Source organism: Martes martes (assembly GCF_963455335.1).
Source record: "Martes martes genome assembly, chromosome: 16".
Classification (NCBI taxonomy): domain Eukaryota; kingdom Metazoa; phylum Chordata; class Mammalia; order Carnivora; family Mustelidae; genus Martes; species Martes martes.
In genome coordinates this window covers 52,161,815-52,177,605 of record NC_137904.1, presented here as the reverse complement: position 1 = coordinate 52,177,605, position 15,791 = coordinate 52,161,815, and the positions used below count along the sequence as shown (strand labels likewise).

General features: G+C 58.0%; 1 protein-coding gene across 1 annotated transcript in view; it reads left to right on the top strand.

The window, feature by feature from the left end:
• CACNG4 (calcium voltage-gated channel auxiliary subunit gamma 4) overlaps positions 1–10,883 on the top strand; it is a gene marked incomplete at both ends in the record, with an annotated part of 56,685 nt that extends 45,802 nt beyond the window's left edge. The window contains 3 exons of the mRNA XM_080826803.1: positions 764–847; positions 6,211–6,351; positions 10,345–10,883. Coding sequence (XP_080682929.1) covers positions 764–847; positions 6,211–6,351; positions 10,345–10,883 — 764 coding nt within the window. The remainder of the gene's footprint in view (positions 1–763; positions 848–6,210; positions 6,352–10,344) is intronic.
• Between the last annotated feature and the right edge of the window lie 4,908 nt (positions 10,884–15,791).

The following is a 15,791-nucleotide window of genomic DNA, read 5'->3' as shown; positions in this document are numbered from 1 at the left end:
GGTGGTCTCGGCCTTTCTGGAATTTTCTCCGGCTCCATATTGTCTTCCCTCCGTCACACTGAGTGAGGGGATCGGAATCCCGTTGCTCACTGCAGATTCAGAGTGTACGTCAGGGGGGATTTATGAGTGTTTAGGAGAGAGGAAAGACATGGACATCTCAGGGTAAGATTTCGTCCCGACTCACTGGACCCCGACCTAGACCCAGACCCAGACCTTGCCCCACTACGGCCCCCGGCCCCTCCCCCTACAGGGGTCCTACTGAGTCCAGCCCCCGAACTTCCCACCATTCCCTGGGCTCAGACCCCAGCCCTCCCTTTTCTCGGCTTCCTCCGCCACCCAGAAGGTCCCCTCTCACGGTTCCCAGGGGGAAATTCTTTGTCATTTTTCGAGATGGCTTTGCAGTACCCTTGGACCCAACGGGCCGGGGGATCCGGTGGATTGAACGTCCTGCTTGCCCTGAGCAGCTCAGCTCTTGTCCCCGCATAGTTATTGATGGTGGGCCTTTCACACTTGCAGGTGCCCAGACGTGGACCATGACCAAGAGGGTCCCGTCCCGGGTGCTCGTCCCTCTGCGTGGTCCTTCTGTGTGTGTGCCCGTTCCCGCACAGACCAGGGATGCCAGAGTGGGCCTCTCTCCTCTCTCCATGCCCCGGGCCTGCCCAGAGCCTGGCACACACGCCGTACACGAGGCTGGAGGGAGCATGTGTATGAACCCGTGCCCCATGCAACATTTACCATGTTCTTTCCCTCTTGCTCTCCCCAGGGATCTATAAAGGCCACTGCTTCCGGATCAATCACTTCCCAGAGGACAATGATTATGACCACGACAGCTCCGAGTATCTCCTTCGTAAGTGTCAAGAATCTTTCGCTTCCTTGGTGTGTGTAGGGGAGAGGGGGTTGCTGCTGGAGGAAAGCCTGGCCCCGTGCGTGTAAAGCGGGTACGTCCTCTGGAGGCTCTTTCTCTCCCTTTCTGAATCAGAATTGTTAGTCCAGAGGATGGACTTTGGTCCAACACTGCCGTGACGTGCTGAGTCTCCCAGTGGGCTTCCTTGGTGGGTAGGCCCATGTCTGGGGAGACTGAGGCCGGTAATGGTGTGGGCGGCCCCCTCCCCAGGGCTGCTGGTCATGACTAGTTTCAGAGTCACTGATTGTTGCTGCTGGGCCCGGGGCAAAGAGGTTAGACATAGGCTTGCCCAGGCCAAGCATCCGGGTGGGGGGGGGGCATGACACCCTAAATACGTTGCCCTGCCAGCCGTGGGCCTGCCCACCCCCACCTCACACACCCTGCATTCTATTCTGGAAAATTCAGAGGAAGCGGCACCCTCAGGCTGTCTGGGGGAGAAGGCAAGGAGGGGTGGCAGAGCCGGCTCTGTGGGTGGGCTGTCTGCGCTCTCGGCACCAGCGGGAGGAGTGGCCCCCTATGCCCAGACCCCGTGGCTGGGTTGGTCCCCCGACTGGAAGTCACAGCATATATTGGACAAGGACAAACCCCGTTCCCCACCCGAAAGCTGGATCTCACCGCTGGGCCTGTGAATACCTCCCTGGGAGGAAGGATGGGGCCGCAGCCAGGGAAGGGCCCGGAAATGGACGAACTGCCCGCTTTGAAGCCACTTTCCGTTTCCCATTAGCTAAGACACACACAGAGCTGCTCACAGCATCCCCCTCGGGGGCCGAGGCCCGGCTTCATTTATGGAGAATCGATACCAGCGTCCTCCGAGAGAGCACAGTCTACTCTGCACCTGCTTATGGATCGTTTTTGGGTTTTGTTTTTTGTTTTTCCTAAGAGAAAGGATTTGGGTTCTGAGTCATCCTGTGAAACAGTACCGCGTGCGGTTCCCATGGGGCCTGGGGAAGTGTTGGGCGGCTCTGGCCGGGCCCAGAACCTGAAAAAATTGGGGGCTAGATCTGCCTCCCAACCTCCCTCTGTCACCTTCTCTTCTTCTCTTCTTCCTCCTTTCTTCCTCCTTCTTTCTGCTTTTGGGGGGACAACACAGAAGCAAACAAATGATATTCCACAGGGCCGCCACAAATGGCCGTGCAGCTTACACACTGCTCAAGGAATGCCACGTACATAGACTGTGGCATAAATGACACCCTTCGAGTTGTACAGTGCGTGGCCCGCACAACCATCCGGGGTGACCCCTGGTGCTCAGCCCGGCGGGGATGGCTCAACTGGAAATCAACCCTGACTCAGAACTTGCCATTCTCTGCCCTACCCAGGGCACTCAAGTGGTTCTTAAGGCTCTGAGAGCAGATTTGCCCCCACTGGGGGTGTGAGGAGCGAGGCCTGGAGAAACAAAGCATCCCCTCTCCCATTTCCCACTTGAGCTTACTTGAGGTTATGGCCATTGGCACCGGCTCTTCCTCTTCACTTCCCTGCCCCTGTCTCCTCTACGTGCCCAGAGCCCTGCAATCTCTTTCTGGATTGTTCTCATGACTATCGACCCAGAGGCCAGACAATGTAGCTTCTCGAAGTCCCAGCAGGAAGCAGAGGGTTTGCTCAAATAGGGTGGAGGAAGGGTAGCTGGTGAGGGACGGTTTACAAAGGGGTGGGCGGGGTTCAAGGAAACTCTCGGGGATGGTGAGACCACCAGCACTAGCAGCCAGGGGAAGCCCCTCCACTCCTGGGCCGAGCAGGTAAGGAAAACAGGTATGGGAGCTGGGCAGGGGGACACCGTGAGGACAGGGCTGCCCAGCAGGAGCTGTGGCTTTTAGGAAGGAAGGCCCGCAGGGAGGAAGCTAAGGAGGGAAGACTCCCCTGCACTCTCCTCCCAAAGCCAGAGGCAAGGGAGCCCCAGGATCCCGTGCATGGCTTGTGCCTCCCAGGGCCCAGGGCAGGATGCAAGAGATTGGAACAAGGACGGGGAGGGGCGGATCAGGAACGCGCTGCCCACTCTGCCGTCCAGCTTCAGGCTCCTGCTGTCCTCCTGCTGTGGTACCTGAGGTTGGGGGTCGTGAGGGCTAGGAGGGGCCTAGCGGCGATTTCCCCAGATTGATGGTGACGGAATGGCAACAAAAGCTCATTTGGGAAGGAGAAGCGTTCCTCAGGTGTACACAGTGCGTGGAGCAGCGGGTTCATTAACAAGCCCAGAGATGCCCAAGGACAAGAAGAAGTGATGGCTTTGGGCTGGTAGCTCTGGCTGCTGTGGAACTAGCGGGGAGGGCAGAACTAGGGTGTTTTTCCTCCTTGTCGGAAACAGGGGCTGCAGAAACGAGGAAGCGGTCTTGAAACGAGGTTCAGAGTGTGGGTACCTGGGAGCTTCAGCCAGAGGAAGGAGGCAACACCTGGGGACAGGCCAAGGTTATGGTCACTGTGCCCATCCCCCCGATATCCAATATTTGGTCCTCTGGTCCCCAGACTATTATGATCCCAAACATGTATAGAAGCACAGAAGAGAGAGAGACAGGGGTCATGAGAACTCATTTAGTCACCCATTTAACAGAAAGTGATTATGGGCCTATGTGCCAGGCACTGTATTAGGCACGTGGGGTACTGCAGTGAGCAAAACAGAGCTTTGCGGTCCTGGTGCTAACATTCCAGTGGAGAACAGGGGGGTCTGAGAAGGTCACAGAAGGTACCACGGTGTCTGCCTGTGGGGGAGCCTGTTGGGGTGCAGCTTAGCTGTCCAGGTGTGGGGTGTCAGCCCCAGCAGGTCCGAGGCTGTGCTCCTCACACCGTGTCTTCAACAATTCAAGAACAAGGTCACACTTCGGGCTGTGCATTCTGAGGTGTTCCAGAGAAACCGGGCTCGTGCGTTGAGCTGCATAACCGTCAGAGGGCTTCCTCCCAGCCTTGGGGCTCTGGCAGTGCCCCCACTGGTTGGTAGACCCACAGGCAGGTGTGGAGAGGGTCACCACCCCACACCCCGTCTGCCATGTCTCTTCCACCGGCTCCACTAGACCGGCCCTAGAGATTCCCATCCACCCTGCCCTGTGCCTGGTGCCCTTTCTCCAGGCTCCCATCAGGCAGCTAATTTCTGTACTAAACCCATGCCAGGGCTTAAGAGCGGGTGTCAGGGCTGTTGGGAGGCCATGGTGTGCCTGCGGGGGAGTTAGAAGGAGGTAGCCATCCTCTAGGCAGACACAGGTTCTCACCAGGGCTAGATTTGGCTGTGAGGCATGGGCTGGACCACTTGTCCCTCAGCTCCGTGCAAGACCCAACACGTACCACTGTCCACAGCGACCCCAGCTGGTGTCCGCACAGCCAGAACTTGGGGATGAGCCTGTGCGGCAAAGGATAGGTACACACATGACTTACCTGGGCAGGATGGATGGCTCGGAGCCAAGTCTGACCTCAGGGACCTTGGAGGAACCGGGCTTCCTCCTGTCCAGCCTCCAACCTGTCTGCAGAGCAGGGACGTCTAGGGGGAGCTGAAGTCAGATTTTTCTGGTCAGCACGGCTCAGAGGCATGTTTCCCAAGCCCACGGGAAACCTCCTCCCAGAGCCTGTGGCTGCGAGAAGGCAGAGGAAGGAGGAGGAGGAGGTCCTGGAGAGAAGAGCTTTATTTAATGCCCCCAACAAAGCCCCCTCTGTGAAGCAGGGCACACACTGGTGGGCTTACAAGGAAGGGGACAAATACTGCCTTCAGAGGCTGAGAGGCTACAAACTCCCTCAGCTGGCTGAGGAGTTGGCGCCTGCCAGGGCTCCTGGGCTCACTGTCCCCTGCTGGGGCCACCAAGTGTCCCTGTAGCCAGGATTTCTCCTGGGCGGGGAGACCAGCAGGTGCATCAGGCAGGCTGAGCTCGGGGCTCCTCCTGTCCTTCCTCCCAGCCAGACGCAAAGGAAGAGGGACCCAGGTCCCCAGAGCCCTTCCCAAGTGGAGGGAGTGCATTCTTTGCCTAGGGCCACCAGGATAAAGTGCCATGAGCTGGGTGGCCTCAAAGGACAGGAATTTACTCTCTCACAGCGGTGTGGAGGCTGAAGTCTTCAAGGGGCGGTGGCCAGGCTGTGCTCCCTCCGCGAGCCCTGGGGGAGAAGCTGTCCTTGCCTCTCCAGCGTCTGCAGCTCCCAGCTGTCCTCGACTTGGGGCGACTTTACCCCTTTCTCTGTCTCCGTCTTCACCCGGCTTCTCTCCTACGCGCCTCGTCTTCTGCTCGTCTCTCTCCCTCCTCTTACGAGGATCCTTGTCCTTGGATTTGGGATCCCCCTCATCTAGGATGGTGTCATCTTGAGATCCCTAATTTAATCACAGCCTCGAAGAGCTTGTATCCAAATAAGTCACATTCGTAGGTTCCCGTGGGTGGGACATGGTCATATCTGGGGGCGGGAAGGATTCAACCCCCACAGATAGGTATTACTACTCTCCCCGGGTTATAAAGGAGGGGACTGCCATTGTCAGAAGTCCACGGCCCTGGCTATCCCCCTCATCAGGGGCGGAGCAAATGGGCAGACCAAGCTCGGCTGGATGGCAGGGTCCACTCGTGTCCCACTCTGTGTAGCTACCTCGTTCTCTGTGACCTCAGGAGGTCCCGTGCTTCCGCATGTCACCTGGGGTTGAGGACAGTGGTGAAGAGGCCGGAGAGAGAAGCTCTCCTAGGAAGGGTGTGCTACAGCCAGGTCCTGTGCTAAGCCCCTTATTCGTACAAAACCAACCGTCAGGTGTAGGTACCATTGTGAGCTGCTTTCTGGAAATGGGCGAGCTCAGTTTTAGGTGAAGTGATTTGACCCAAGCCACACAGCCAGGACGTCGCAGAGCAGACCCAGGCCCGTCTGATGCCCCAAAGCCTGTATTCTCATCAGAGCAGCCTGTTGTGGACACCACTTCCCAGCCTTCCAGAGGCTTCTTAGAGATGGTGTCCGTGAAAGGCTCCGTGGACTGTGAGGTCTCATCTGAATGGAAGGCGGACCGGCCTTTTCATGACTGTCATTGCAGCTCCCAGATGTCACTGAGGGGCTCTCCTGCCTGCAGGCTGGCGGAAGTGTGACCCATACCCAGGGAGAGCCTAAGTGAGCCACGGGCAGACACGACTCCAGGCCACCTGGCGTCTTGCAGGGAGTAACTAGCAAGCCTGGGCTATCCCTTGAGTCTGGTCCAGTGGCACCCACCCAGCCAGCTCCCAACCCACTGTGATCTCCAGGGCGTGATGGGAACCTTCAAGTTCCGGGGAAGGGCCCCAAGCTTCAGGGCTCCTGGCTGGTGCCCATGGCGACACCCAGGACAGCAGCCCCTCTCACTGTCCTCCGCTCTGTCTCCTGCCCAACCAACCCAGGCATCGTGCGCGCCTCCAGCGTCTTCCCCATCCTCAGTACCATCCTGCTGCTCCTCGGCGGGCTCTGCATCGGCGCTGGAAGGTTCTACAGCCACAAGAACAACATCGTCCTCAGCGCAGGCATCCTCTTTGTGGCCGCGGGTGAGTCGCCAGCTCTGTCCCCCCGCACCGGGTCTGCGTCCTGGTGCATGCATGGGCTTGGTGGAGGGGGCAGGTGTAAAGTTATTTCTCGAAATTGATTTCAGGCATCCAGGTGGGAGGGGGCTGGAGCGGAGAGGGGGCAGCCACTGCTCAAGGGGCACGGGGTCTCTGCTTGGCGTGATGAACAATGTTCTGGACCTAGAGAGCGGTGGTGGCTGCACGACATTCCAGAGGCATTCTAAGCCATAGACGTGTGCACTTTAAAGGGTTAATTTATGTTCTGTGAATTTCACCTCGACCAGAAAGATTAATAAGCCCAAGTGTGCAAAGTGTCCCAGAGGGGCAGAGCTGGAGCCTAAGAAACCTGTGATGGGGAAGCCCGGCTGAGTTGGTGGGAGGGACCAGGGGGGCACCAAGAGGGACTCAACAGAAGCCAGGACCTGAAGGAGCTGGCCAGGTGAGGACAGGGTGAAGCAGGTACGTTACTGGCAAGGGTGCACCTCGGAGCCACCCTCCACGACCCAGTGAGAACCCACAGAGCCGTGGGTGACGGTCATGCTCCCCCAGCCTACCAGGTCCCAAATGACTTCACACCGTCCCTCCTCTTGATGGAGACACCACAACTCATGTCTTACCACTGCAGACCTGGCCGAAGTCTGGACCAGAAGTGGGAGCCCATACACAGTCCAGGACAAAACCCTGGGTTTTCTGGCCCTAGTCTCCGGGGGAGTCTCGAGGGAGCTCCTGCCGGGGCCGAATCTGGCCGGTGGCGTCCTGAAGGCTCCAGGCAGCACCTGTGCGGTTCAGATAAACTTGCAACAAGGGTCCCTGTCAGGAGACACAGGACCTGCCTAATGTCTTAGGTCTTCTAGTACATAAGTTGTGTTACAAAGCTCAGTGATTTTTTTTTTTAATAAAGATTTTATTTATTTATTTATTTGAGAAAGAGAGAGAGAACAAGAGAGAGCACGAGGAATGGGGGACAGAGGGAGACGCAGGCTCCCCACTGAGAAGGAAGCCTGACTCGGGGCTCGATCCCAGGACTCTCAGATCATGACCTGATCCAAAGGCAGGTGCTTACCTGAACCGCCCAGGTGCCCTGAATTCAGTGATTCTTTCCTAAATGGTTATCATAGCTCCCTGCTAGCCTGTAATAGTGTTCTTGTTTTCAAAGCATCTTCTTTCTTCCCTCAGTCTGGTGAGGCAGCCCTAGCTTGGCCCGGGCTCTGCATCTTGAAACAGCCCAGTAGTCCCATGATGGGGACAGTGAGAATCCCAGCAATGGCAGTGGTCGCTGGTGGTCTTTGGTGGTCGAGTTTCTTTCGCTGAGGATGGTGGGGGAGAGGGGGGTGCTGCGGGGACGAGTGTGGAAGGGCCTCACGGTGCCTGACCTCATCTTGTCCTCTCCTTGTGGTTTCTCTGAGAGAAGGAAGGTGACTTCGGGCCAAAGCAGTCCAGGCACTGGCTTAAAGTCTTTCAGCCAGCTTCTTAGGCTCCTGCCTTGACATCCCTCCCACTTCTGTGTCTTTCCAAGGCAACTGATGATATGTGTGTGTGTGTGTCTCTCTGTGTGTGTCAAGGGTGCAGGGTGTGCGTGTGTGTGGGTTGGCAAGGAGAGCCCGAGTGTAGAGCCTCCTTCTTGGCCCGGCCCCCAAGCTTTCCTTCTTGTCCCCTCCAGGGGCAGAGGTGGGAGGACAGGGGTACACCCCATTCTCTCTCCTCCTTTAAGTCCCTGGCTTTTTGAAGGTATGAACCATTAAAGAAATCCTTGCCATAAGGTTGGAGTCCTGTCCCCTCTCCTCTCCCCGAGGAAAGGAAAGAAGACTTGCACCAACCCCCACTACCAAGTATTAGGGCCCTGGTACCCGGTGCCCGGTGAGCACAACCACAGCATCCCAGATTCTGAGGAGGCCGTCAAGTGGCCCAGATGGCTTCCCTGAGGTCATCTGGTGGTAGAGACACAGGCTGTGTCCTGCGCGGTCAGCCTCCAGTGTCAGGTGCCCTCTGCAGCTGCCCATCTCCCCAGGAGGAACCACACAGAGCCATACCCAATGCTCCAGGTCACCGGAGCCCAGGGACACTCCACTGAAAACGTGGGTCCAGAGGGGAGAGGAGGTGGGGTCAAGAGCAGTCCCAGCAGGCAGGCAAGGCGGTGTTCACTCGTTCCCGTTTTTTCCCTGGTTTGTGGAAGCTCTGATCATGGGCCAAGGCCACGGCAGGCCAGGGGTCATGCATGGGGTCCCCAGCCCGAGGCCTCTCCAGCCCCAGCAGAGAGGTGATTTAGGCCCAGAAGCCATTTGAGGCGGGAAATGATCAGAGCCTGGGGAGAGGTATGGTCCAGACGTCGGGAGGGCCTGGAGTGCAGCGTCCACACTGGGATCTCTGCGGGAGGCGGAAGGGCAAAGGGCCGGGCGGTGCATAGACCAGACGACACGTTACTGCCCAGTGAAACACCGCGGATGATGAGAGAACAGAAAAGCCGGCTCGCCGTGTGCCGGCTGCTGTGCTAAGCACTGGGCGTGTACCAGCCCCTTCAGGCCTCACATCTGCCCTGGGAAGCGCGTACCACGGGGACTCCCGTCTGGCACGTGAGAATACGGAGACACAGGAAACTGAGTTATTTGCCCAAAGCTCCATGGCTGGTCGTTGGTAGAACCGGATTCAAACCCAGGCAGTCTGGCTCTACCGAACCTCCCTTCTGGGAAGATCGAGTTGAACAGAGACAGCCTACAGGGGGGCTCGGGGGGGGGGGGGTCTGCTTCTCCCTCTCCTGCTTCCCCTGCTCCTACTCTCTCTCTCTCTCTCTCAAATAAGTAAATAGTGAGTAGTAACGTACCCGGGGGTTTCCTGGTTGTGACAAACGTGCACGGTAACGTCAGCCGTTCACGGGGGAAACCCGGTGAGGAGGTAGAAAGGGGCTCTCTGTATTCTCTTCACAACTTTTCACTACGTCTGATGTCCCCAAAGTTTATTTTTAAGCTTTGAAATGCACATATCCAATGAGGCAGAGGTTTAACATCAAGGAATTCATCCCACGGTCGTAGTCGTGCGTGTGTGGGATGGTGTGGACACAAGGATGTCTGTGACAACTCTGTCACAGCAGAGGGCTAGAGCTCCCTGGACGTCCATGGCAGAGCCCCGGTTCCATGTCTGTGCAGCGGCTGCCACGGGCTCTCAGAAAGACGGACGGCTCTGTCTGTCTTGACGTGGAACCGTCTGCCAGGTGGACTGTTCCAGAAAAAGGCAAAGGGACAAAGAGTATTGTGCAAAGAAAAAATACGTGTGTGTGTGTGTGTGTGTAAGAGAGAGGGGGAGGGAGGAAGAGAGACTGGACATAACAATGGTAGAAGAAGAACAGGGACCCCTGGGTGGCTCAGTCGGTTTAAGCATCTGCCTTCGGCTCAGGTCATGATCTCAGGGTCCTGGGATCGAGCCCCACATCAGGCTCCCTGCTCAGTGGGGGTCTGCTTCTCCCTCTCCCGCTTCCCCTGCTCATACTCTCTCTCAAATAAATAAATAAAAATCTTTAAAAAAGAACGAACAAACAAACAGTAGCCACCTTCAGGAGGGGACCTGGGCCGCTAAGTGCCTCCGTTTTTTTTGCATACCTCATCTGAACTCTTCCTCTACTACCCCTTCAAAACAAACTACTTAAGGGCACCTCGGTGGCTCAGTGGGTTAAGCCTCTGCCTTCGGCTCAGGTCATGATCTCAGGGTCCTGGGATCGAGTCCCGCATCGGGCTCTCTGCTCAGCAGAGAGCCTGCTTCCTCCTCTCTCTCTCTCTCTCTCTCTGCCTACTTGTGATCTCTCTCTCTGTCAAATAAATAAATAATCTTTAAAAAAAAAAAAAACTACTTAAAAGTTCACGACCGGAACAAAGCAACGCCCGTCCGAGGAAGTGTGGCCACCAGCCCCTCCTCCTCTGCTGGTCCAGCTGCGGGTCTAACCTCTGCCTCACCACCCCCCCACCCCCTCTTCTGCTTCTTTTTCAGGCCTCAGCAACATCATAGGCATCATCGTCTACATTTCCAGCAACACCGGCGACCCGAGCGACAAGCGCGACGAAGACAAAAAAAACCATTACAACTACGGTTGGTCGTTTTACTTTGGAGCCCTGTCCTTCATCGTGGCCGAGACCGTGGGAGTCCTGGCTGTAAACATTTACATTGAGAAAAATAAAGAGTTGAGGTTTAAGACCAGACGGGAGTTCCTCAAGGCTCCCTCCTCGTCTCCGTACGCCCGGATGCCGAGCTACAGGTACCGGCGACGGCGCTCGAGGTCCAGCTCCAGGTCCACCGAGGCCTCTCCCTCCAGGGCGGCGTCCCCGGTGGGCCTGAAGATCACCGGGGCCATCCCCATGGGCGAGCTGTCCATGTACACGCTGTCCAGGGAGCCCCTCAAGGTGACCACGGCCGCCAGCTACAGCCCCGACCAGGAGGCCAGCTTCCTGCAGGTGCACGACTTCTTCCAGCAGGACCTGAAGGAAGGCTTGCACGTCAGCATGCTGAACCGGCGGACGACCCCTGTGTGAGCTGCCCCTTCCTCTCAGCGCCGGCCTGTCCCCAGAACCGCTGTGTGGATCCCACACGAGGGCACCTGCCCCTTAAGACGGACCAACGATGGACGGAAGCCAAACCCACCCCTCCCTGGTCTCCAGCGAGTGTCACGGGCTGGTTTGGCGCCAAGCCACCCGGGAGATGGGAAGTGGAGGCGGAAGGCTGACTTTGTCCCCAGAGAGCGTGTTTGATGCCCCGGGGATTCTGACCTCTCCTGAGGCTGCACGGCCTGGAGCGCCCCCCCGGGGAAGACAAAATCGAGCCATTATCTCCTCTCGGAAACGAATTTTGCCAGAAGAATGGAGTTTGGGGGTCCCCCTCCCCCCCGCCGCCTCCCTGCCTGGGTGCTGGGCCACTGGGAGGGCCTCACCGGGCACACGGGGACCTTTGGACACTGGTCTGCTGCTTTCTGATCTGAGGTTTCCGAGTCCGTGAGTGGGAAACGAGGAAGCCAGAGCTTGTCCCCTTCCTGTCTGTCTATCGGGCGCCCTTTCTCTCTCTCTCTCTCTCTCTCTCTCTCTGGCAGTGGCCAGTTATTGAAATAACAGTTAATCCTGAGGAGAAAGCCCTGTGGCCAACTGGTGCTTTGGCCTTTGTGCTGTCCTGGGGCCAGCTTCCCTCAACCTGAGGAGACCAAGGCCTGTGGAAGAATCCGCAGACGGGGAGGCCTTCGCGGGCCGGGACGGCGAGGTAAAAGCCGGAGCCTGTCGCCGGCATTCCTATCCACTTGTAGAAGTTTCCGGCACTTGAGAGTTTGGAAGATTCCACGGGTCTGAGGAAAGGTGGCCATAGGTTGCTCCCCCACCGACCTGAGGAGCTGCTCTGTCCCTCCTCGGGGAGAGGGAGGGGCAGACCCCCCGCCCCCAGCCCCAAACACACACTGGTATTTGGCAACAGGAGCCTGAAATTCTGAGCAAGAAAGGAGACCCAAGGATAAATAGCGACCAAAACATCAGATCAAACGTCCATTTCCTAAGCAGTCCTTAATCACGACTGATTGCCGGTGAAGGCCAGGAAAGCAAGTGACATTCATTTCTTCATCTGAAAAAGGCCTAGGATTGTGATTTCTTTCTGCCACCCCCTTGAAGGGCTCAGCCGAGAACATGTGGACGCAAAGGCCATACCATGCTGTCCTCCCTCCTCGTGAGAGGGACGTCCCAGCCCCCGGGGGCCGGGGAGGCGACTCCACGTTTGACATTCTTTCCATCCGCAAGCATCCCTTCCCCTCCTGAAGCAAGCGGAGAACGTGGACGCATGTGTGGGTTCAGAAGCCAAACTTTCTGGAACAGGGAGCTCGCCCTCTTTTATATCAAACACGTGCTTTCTAAAGACAAATCCTTTCTTACTTTTTGAGACTTGGTAATCCCACCTCGAGCGGTCGTCTGTGGTCCCAGTAGCTGTCATCCTTAGAAGTGACAAGCAAATTCTTACCTCAGCCACCTGCTCAGCGACAACCACCCCCCCCCCCAAACCCCAGCCCCTGGGTGGACTCAGCCCCTTAGGAGTTCAGATCTGGGTCATGGTCACCGCCATCGTCCTTCACACCCCCGCCCCCCAGAGAGGACATCTCCCTGAGGACCCCTCCCCTGACCGCCCCAGAGTGTGGGCCCATGGAGGCGCCGTGTGCTGGGGACCCTTTTGTGCTTGCTTGAACCCCCTTCCTCCTGTTGAGGTTGGCTTTGTGTGGTGGTTTGTCCAAGCATGTGCAGCCGTGAATAATGGCGTGTCAGGGCTCGTGGCCCGCCCTGCTGGGGCCAACCCCGTCCCCGTCCCGCCCCCACCCCGACTGCCCTCGGCAGCCTGCCCCCACCCCCCCACCTAGGACACCATCGCACCAGACTTGAAGGAAGGGGGCAAAATCTGGGAGCCCGTCCCCCAGCGAGGTCCCCAGGCTCTTCTGTCCCTTCCCAAAGCCGGGCAGCCGTGCTGTTCCTCCACCTCCACACCCGCTGCCCTGGTGGTTTCTATCATTTCACGGAGAAAGCTGTGTTCCAATGAATCCTACCTCTTGCCCAGTCCCAGGCAGAGAACGTGGGGCCCGCTCTAGGGACCAGGAAAGCGTAGAAAAGAGGCAACAAAGGAGGACAGAAGAGCGGGGAGCAGAACCACCTCAGCGCCCCTGGTCTTCGTAGGTTTGCTCCCTACCACGCCCCTCCGGGCTCTCGGCCCCTCGGCCCTGGTCACCCCTCCTACTCACCGCCTCTCAGCCGAGGTTGCCCGGGCCGGCTCCCTGCCACCTGTCAGTCTGAGACCTTGCGTCCAGGGCCGGACGCAGTGGCCCGTGCCCGCCACCCCCCCCCCCGCCCCACCCCACAGCCCTCTCCAACCAGCCCCTGTGTGTTTCGCCAGTTAAGCACCTGTGAATCCTGTACCTACTACTGGTTTTGGGTTGTTAGTTCTGTCTTTTTTTTAATGAAATAAAAACATTTTTAAAATGTTCTCTTCTTGCTGTAGGGGTGGGGGGAAGGGTAGACAGGGCTCCCCTCAAGTCTTGGAGGGCACTTAGGGCAAACAGTGTCTCCCTGAGTCTGGGGGACACGGTGGGGCCTCCCGGAGAACGGGGAGGGAGGGCGGATTCTGTGCGGGTCAAGGTGGGTTTCTCCGGCTTTAACCTGGTTTCAGACTGCTGGGCGGTGCCGTCCAGGCGCCTTGTCACGGCAGGGCTGAAAGGTGGACGGGCCGCCCTGGGGCGGCGGTGGGGGCATCCCGGCAGCCGAGCAAGCCTGATCTGTCTTCATGACTCTGCAGGGCGGCGGCCAGACAGATGGAACGATAGCCTCGGGGGCCCTATGCTGCCCGGCTGGGTTTCTAAGGCATCCAGCCTCCGTTGCCCTCCACATTCTGAAATGATTAAGAAATAAAGGAGGGCCTAGGACCAAAATGACTGGTGAAACCAGACAGGGGGCCACACGGGACCAGGCTGCCTAACCTCAGGCCCAGCAGCTGGCCACCACCACCCCCAGCCACTGAGGAGGGGTGAGGTCAGGGTCAGAGAGAGGGACGGCGTGACCCGTCTGATCAGGGCAACGAGGACATACTGTCACAGGTTCCATCTGGTCCCAGCAGACACGCGCTGTAACTCAGCACCTTCGCCCTCGCAGACGAGGCACTGGCGGGTTGTCAGCCCTTCCCTCTCGGGAGCCGTGATGAGGGGAGGATCGGGGTCCCCACCCCAGTTCTACCCCAGCGGCAGCCCAGGGGCCTTTCAACACCCAAGTACACGTTCCCCTGTCTTCCAGGACCCAGACTGCGGGTTTTCCTCCTAGAGCCCCAGGCTTTGCTGCTCCTCCTGGAACCCAGAAGCACTAAACTCTGAGCCTCAAGAAGACCTTTCTCACCCTGGTCCCCGCACAGGGAAGGGCGAGGGTGCCCCGTCCCCACTCCGATGGCTGCAGAAACCGCTCCCAGCAGGTCCGATCTTTCAACCCTGGCTTTCTGACCCTCCGTCCTCCTGCCTGAGATAGGCACGTGGGGAGACAGACGGACGTCCCGGACATGCACCAGGCCCCGGGGCCAGGGGCATTCGACCTCCCACGCCCACCGACTGAGCCCCTGCCAAGCTTCAGGCTGATGGCTCTGCCAGGCTGGGCCAATGCTGCCCAGCACGAGCCCCATGAACCAAAATGTCCCTGCCTCCTATTTATTCTTAGCCCTCAGGAAACTCTGGCTCAGCACGAGCTTTGCAGCCATTCTGGTGGAATCCCGCGGCGGTCTCTGGATGTGATCCCTCCAACATGGGGCTCATGTGGTCACAGCTTTCTGCCAACTCAGAACCCGGCCCCCCTAATTTGCAGCATTCAAGAACCGACCCAACAGCGGCCCCCCATTCTTCCCTCCACTTGCATCACTGAGAGCAGAGCACCGGCATACCCGGAACTCCCCCGGCCCCCACCGTAGAATGGCTTAATACAACAGAAGTTTCCTTCTCACGCATGGCCAGTCCCACCCACGGGGCAGGGTGGGGCCTTCAGAGGTAAAGTCTATCCTGTGGAGCCTCATTCATCTTCGACCTAGGCTTCCGACGTCACCCTGGCATCGACATCCAGCAGCCCAAAGGATAAGACAGAGGGCAGGCGATCTTGGGAATAGGGGAGAATTGCGGGGACGCTGAATGGACCAGGAAGCTGTGACTTTCCCTTCTGCTCATGTGCCGTTGGCCAGAATTCAATAACACAGTCACATCTCTAAGAGCCAGGGAACATGGGAAATGTAGTCCAGCCCAGGGGAGAGGAAACCGGTGAGGGGAGCAGCTGCCCACTGCCAGTTCCCTGGTCTATGTCCTTCCGTTCCTCCCTCTTTTGCCTCCCCCACCACCAGTCTTTGGGGGAAATGCCTCCTTGACGCTGACTTTGGGACTGCATCCACCTCTGTGTGGCCTGAGTCCTCCTTCAGCACCAGCGGGATGCCTGGCCTCTTCTCTGCCCCAGATGCCCCATCTGTAAAATGGGCCCAGGCTCCCCTCTTCTGAAGTTTAGAGGAATAGGCCCGAGTTCGCACCTCGACCCAGACAAAAGCCACAGAACCCTGGACATCGTGCCCAGCAGGAGGGATGGGTACTGTAGGAATCCTCTCATTTGATGTATTCATCCTAGGAGAGGAAATAAGCCCGAAGAGGGAGGGAGGGAATCCAGGCAGAAAAAGAGGAAGGAAAAACCCTTTTTGAAGATGTTCACAACACTCACGAAAGGGAGAGGCCACGAGCCCAGTGGTTCTCAAGCAGGGGTGATTTTGGTCTCCAAGGGACACTTGCCAGGGTCTAGAAACATTCTTGGCTGTCACAGCTTGGAAGAGGGGGGTGGTCCTGGCATCTAGTGCCTGGAGGCTAGGGATGGCACTCAACATACCACACCTTCACCCCACCCACCAGGAATGACCCGGTCCAA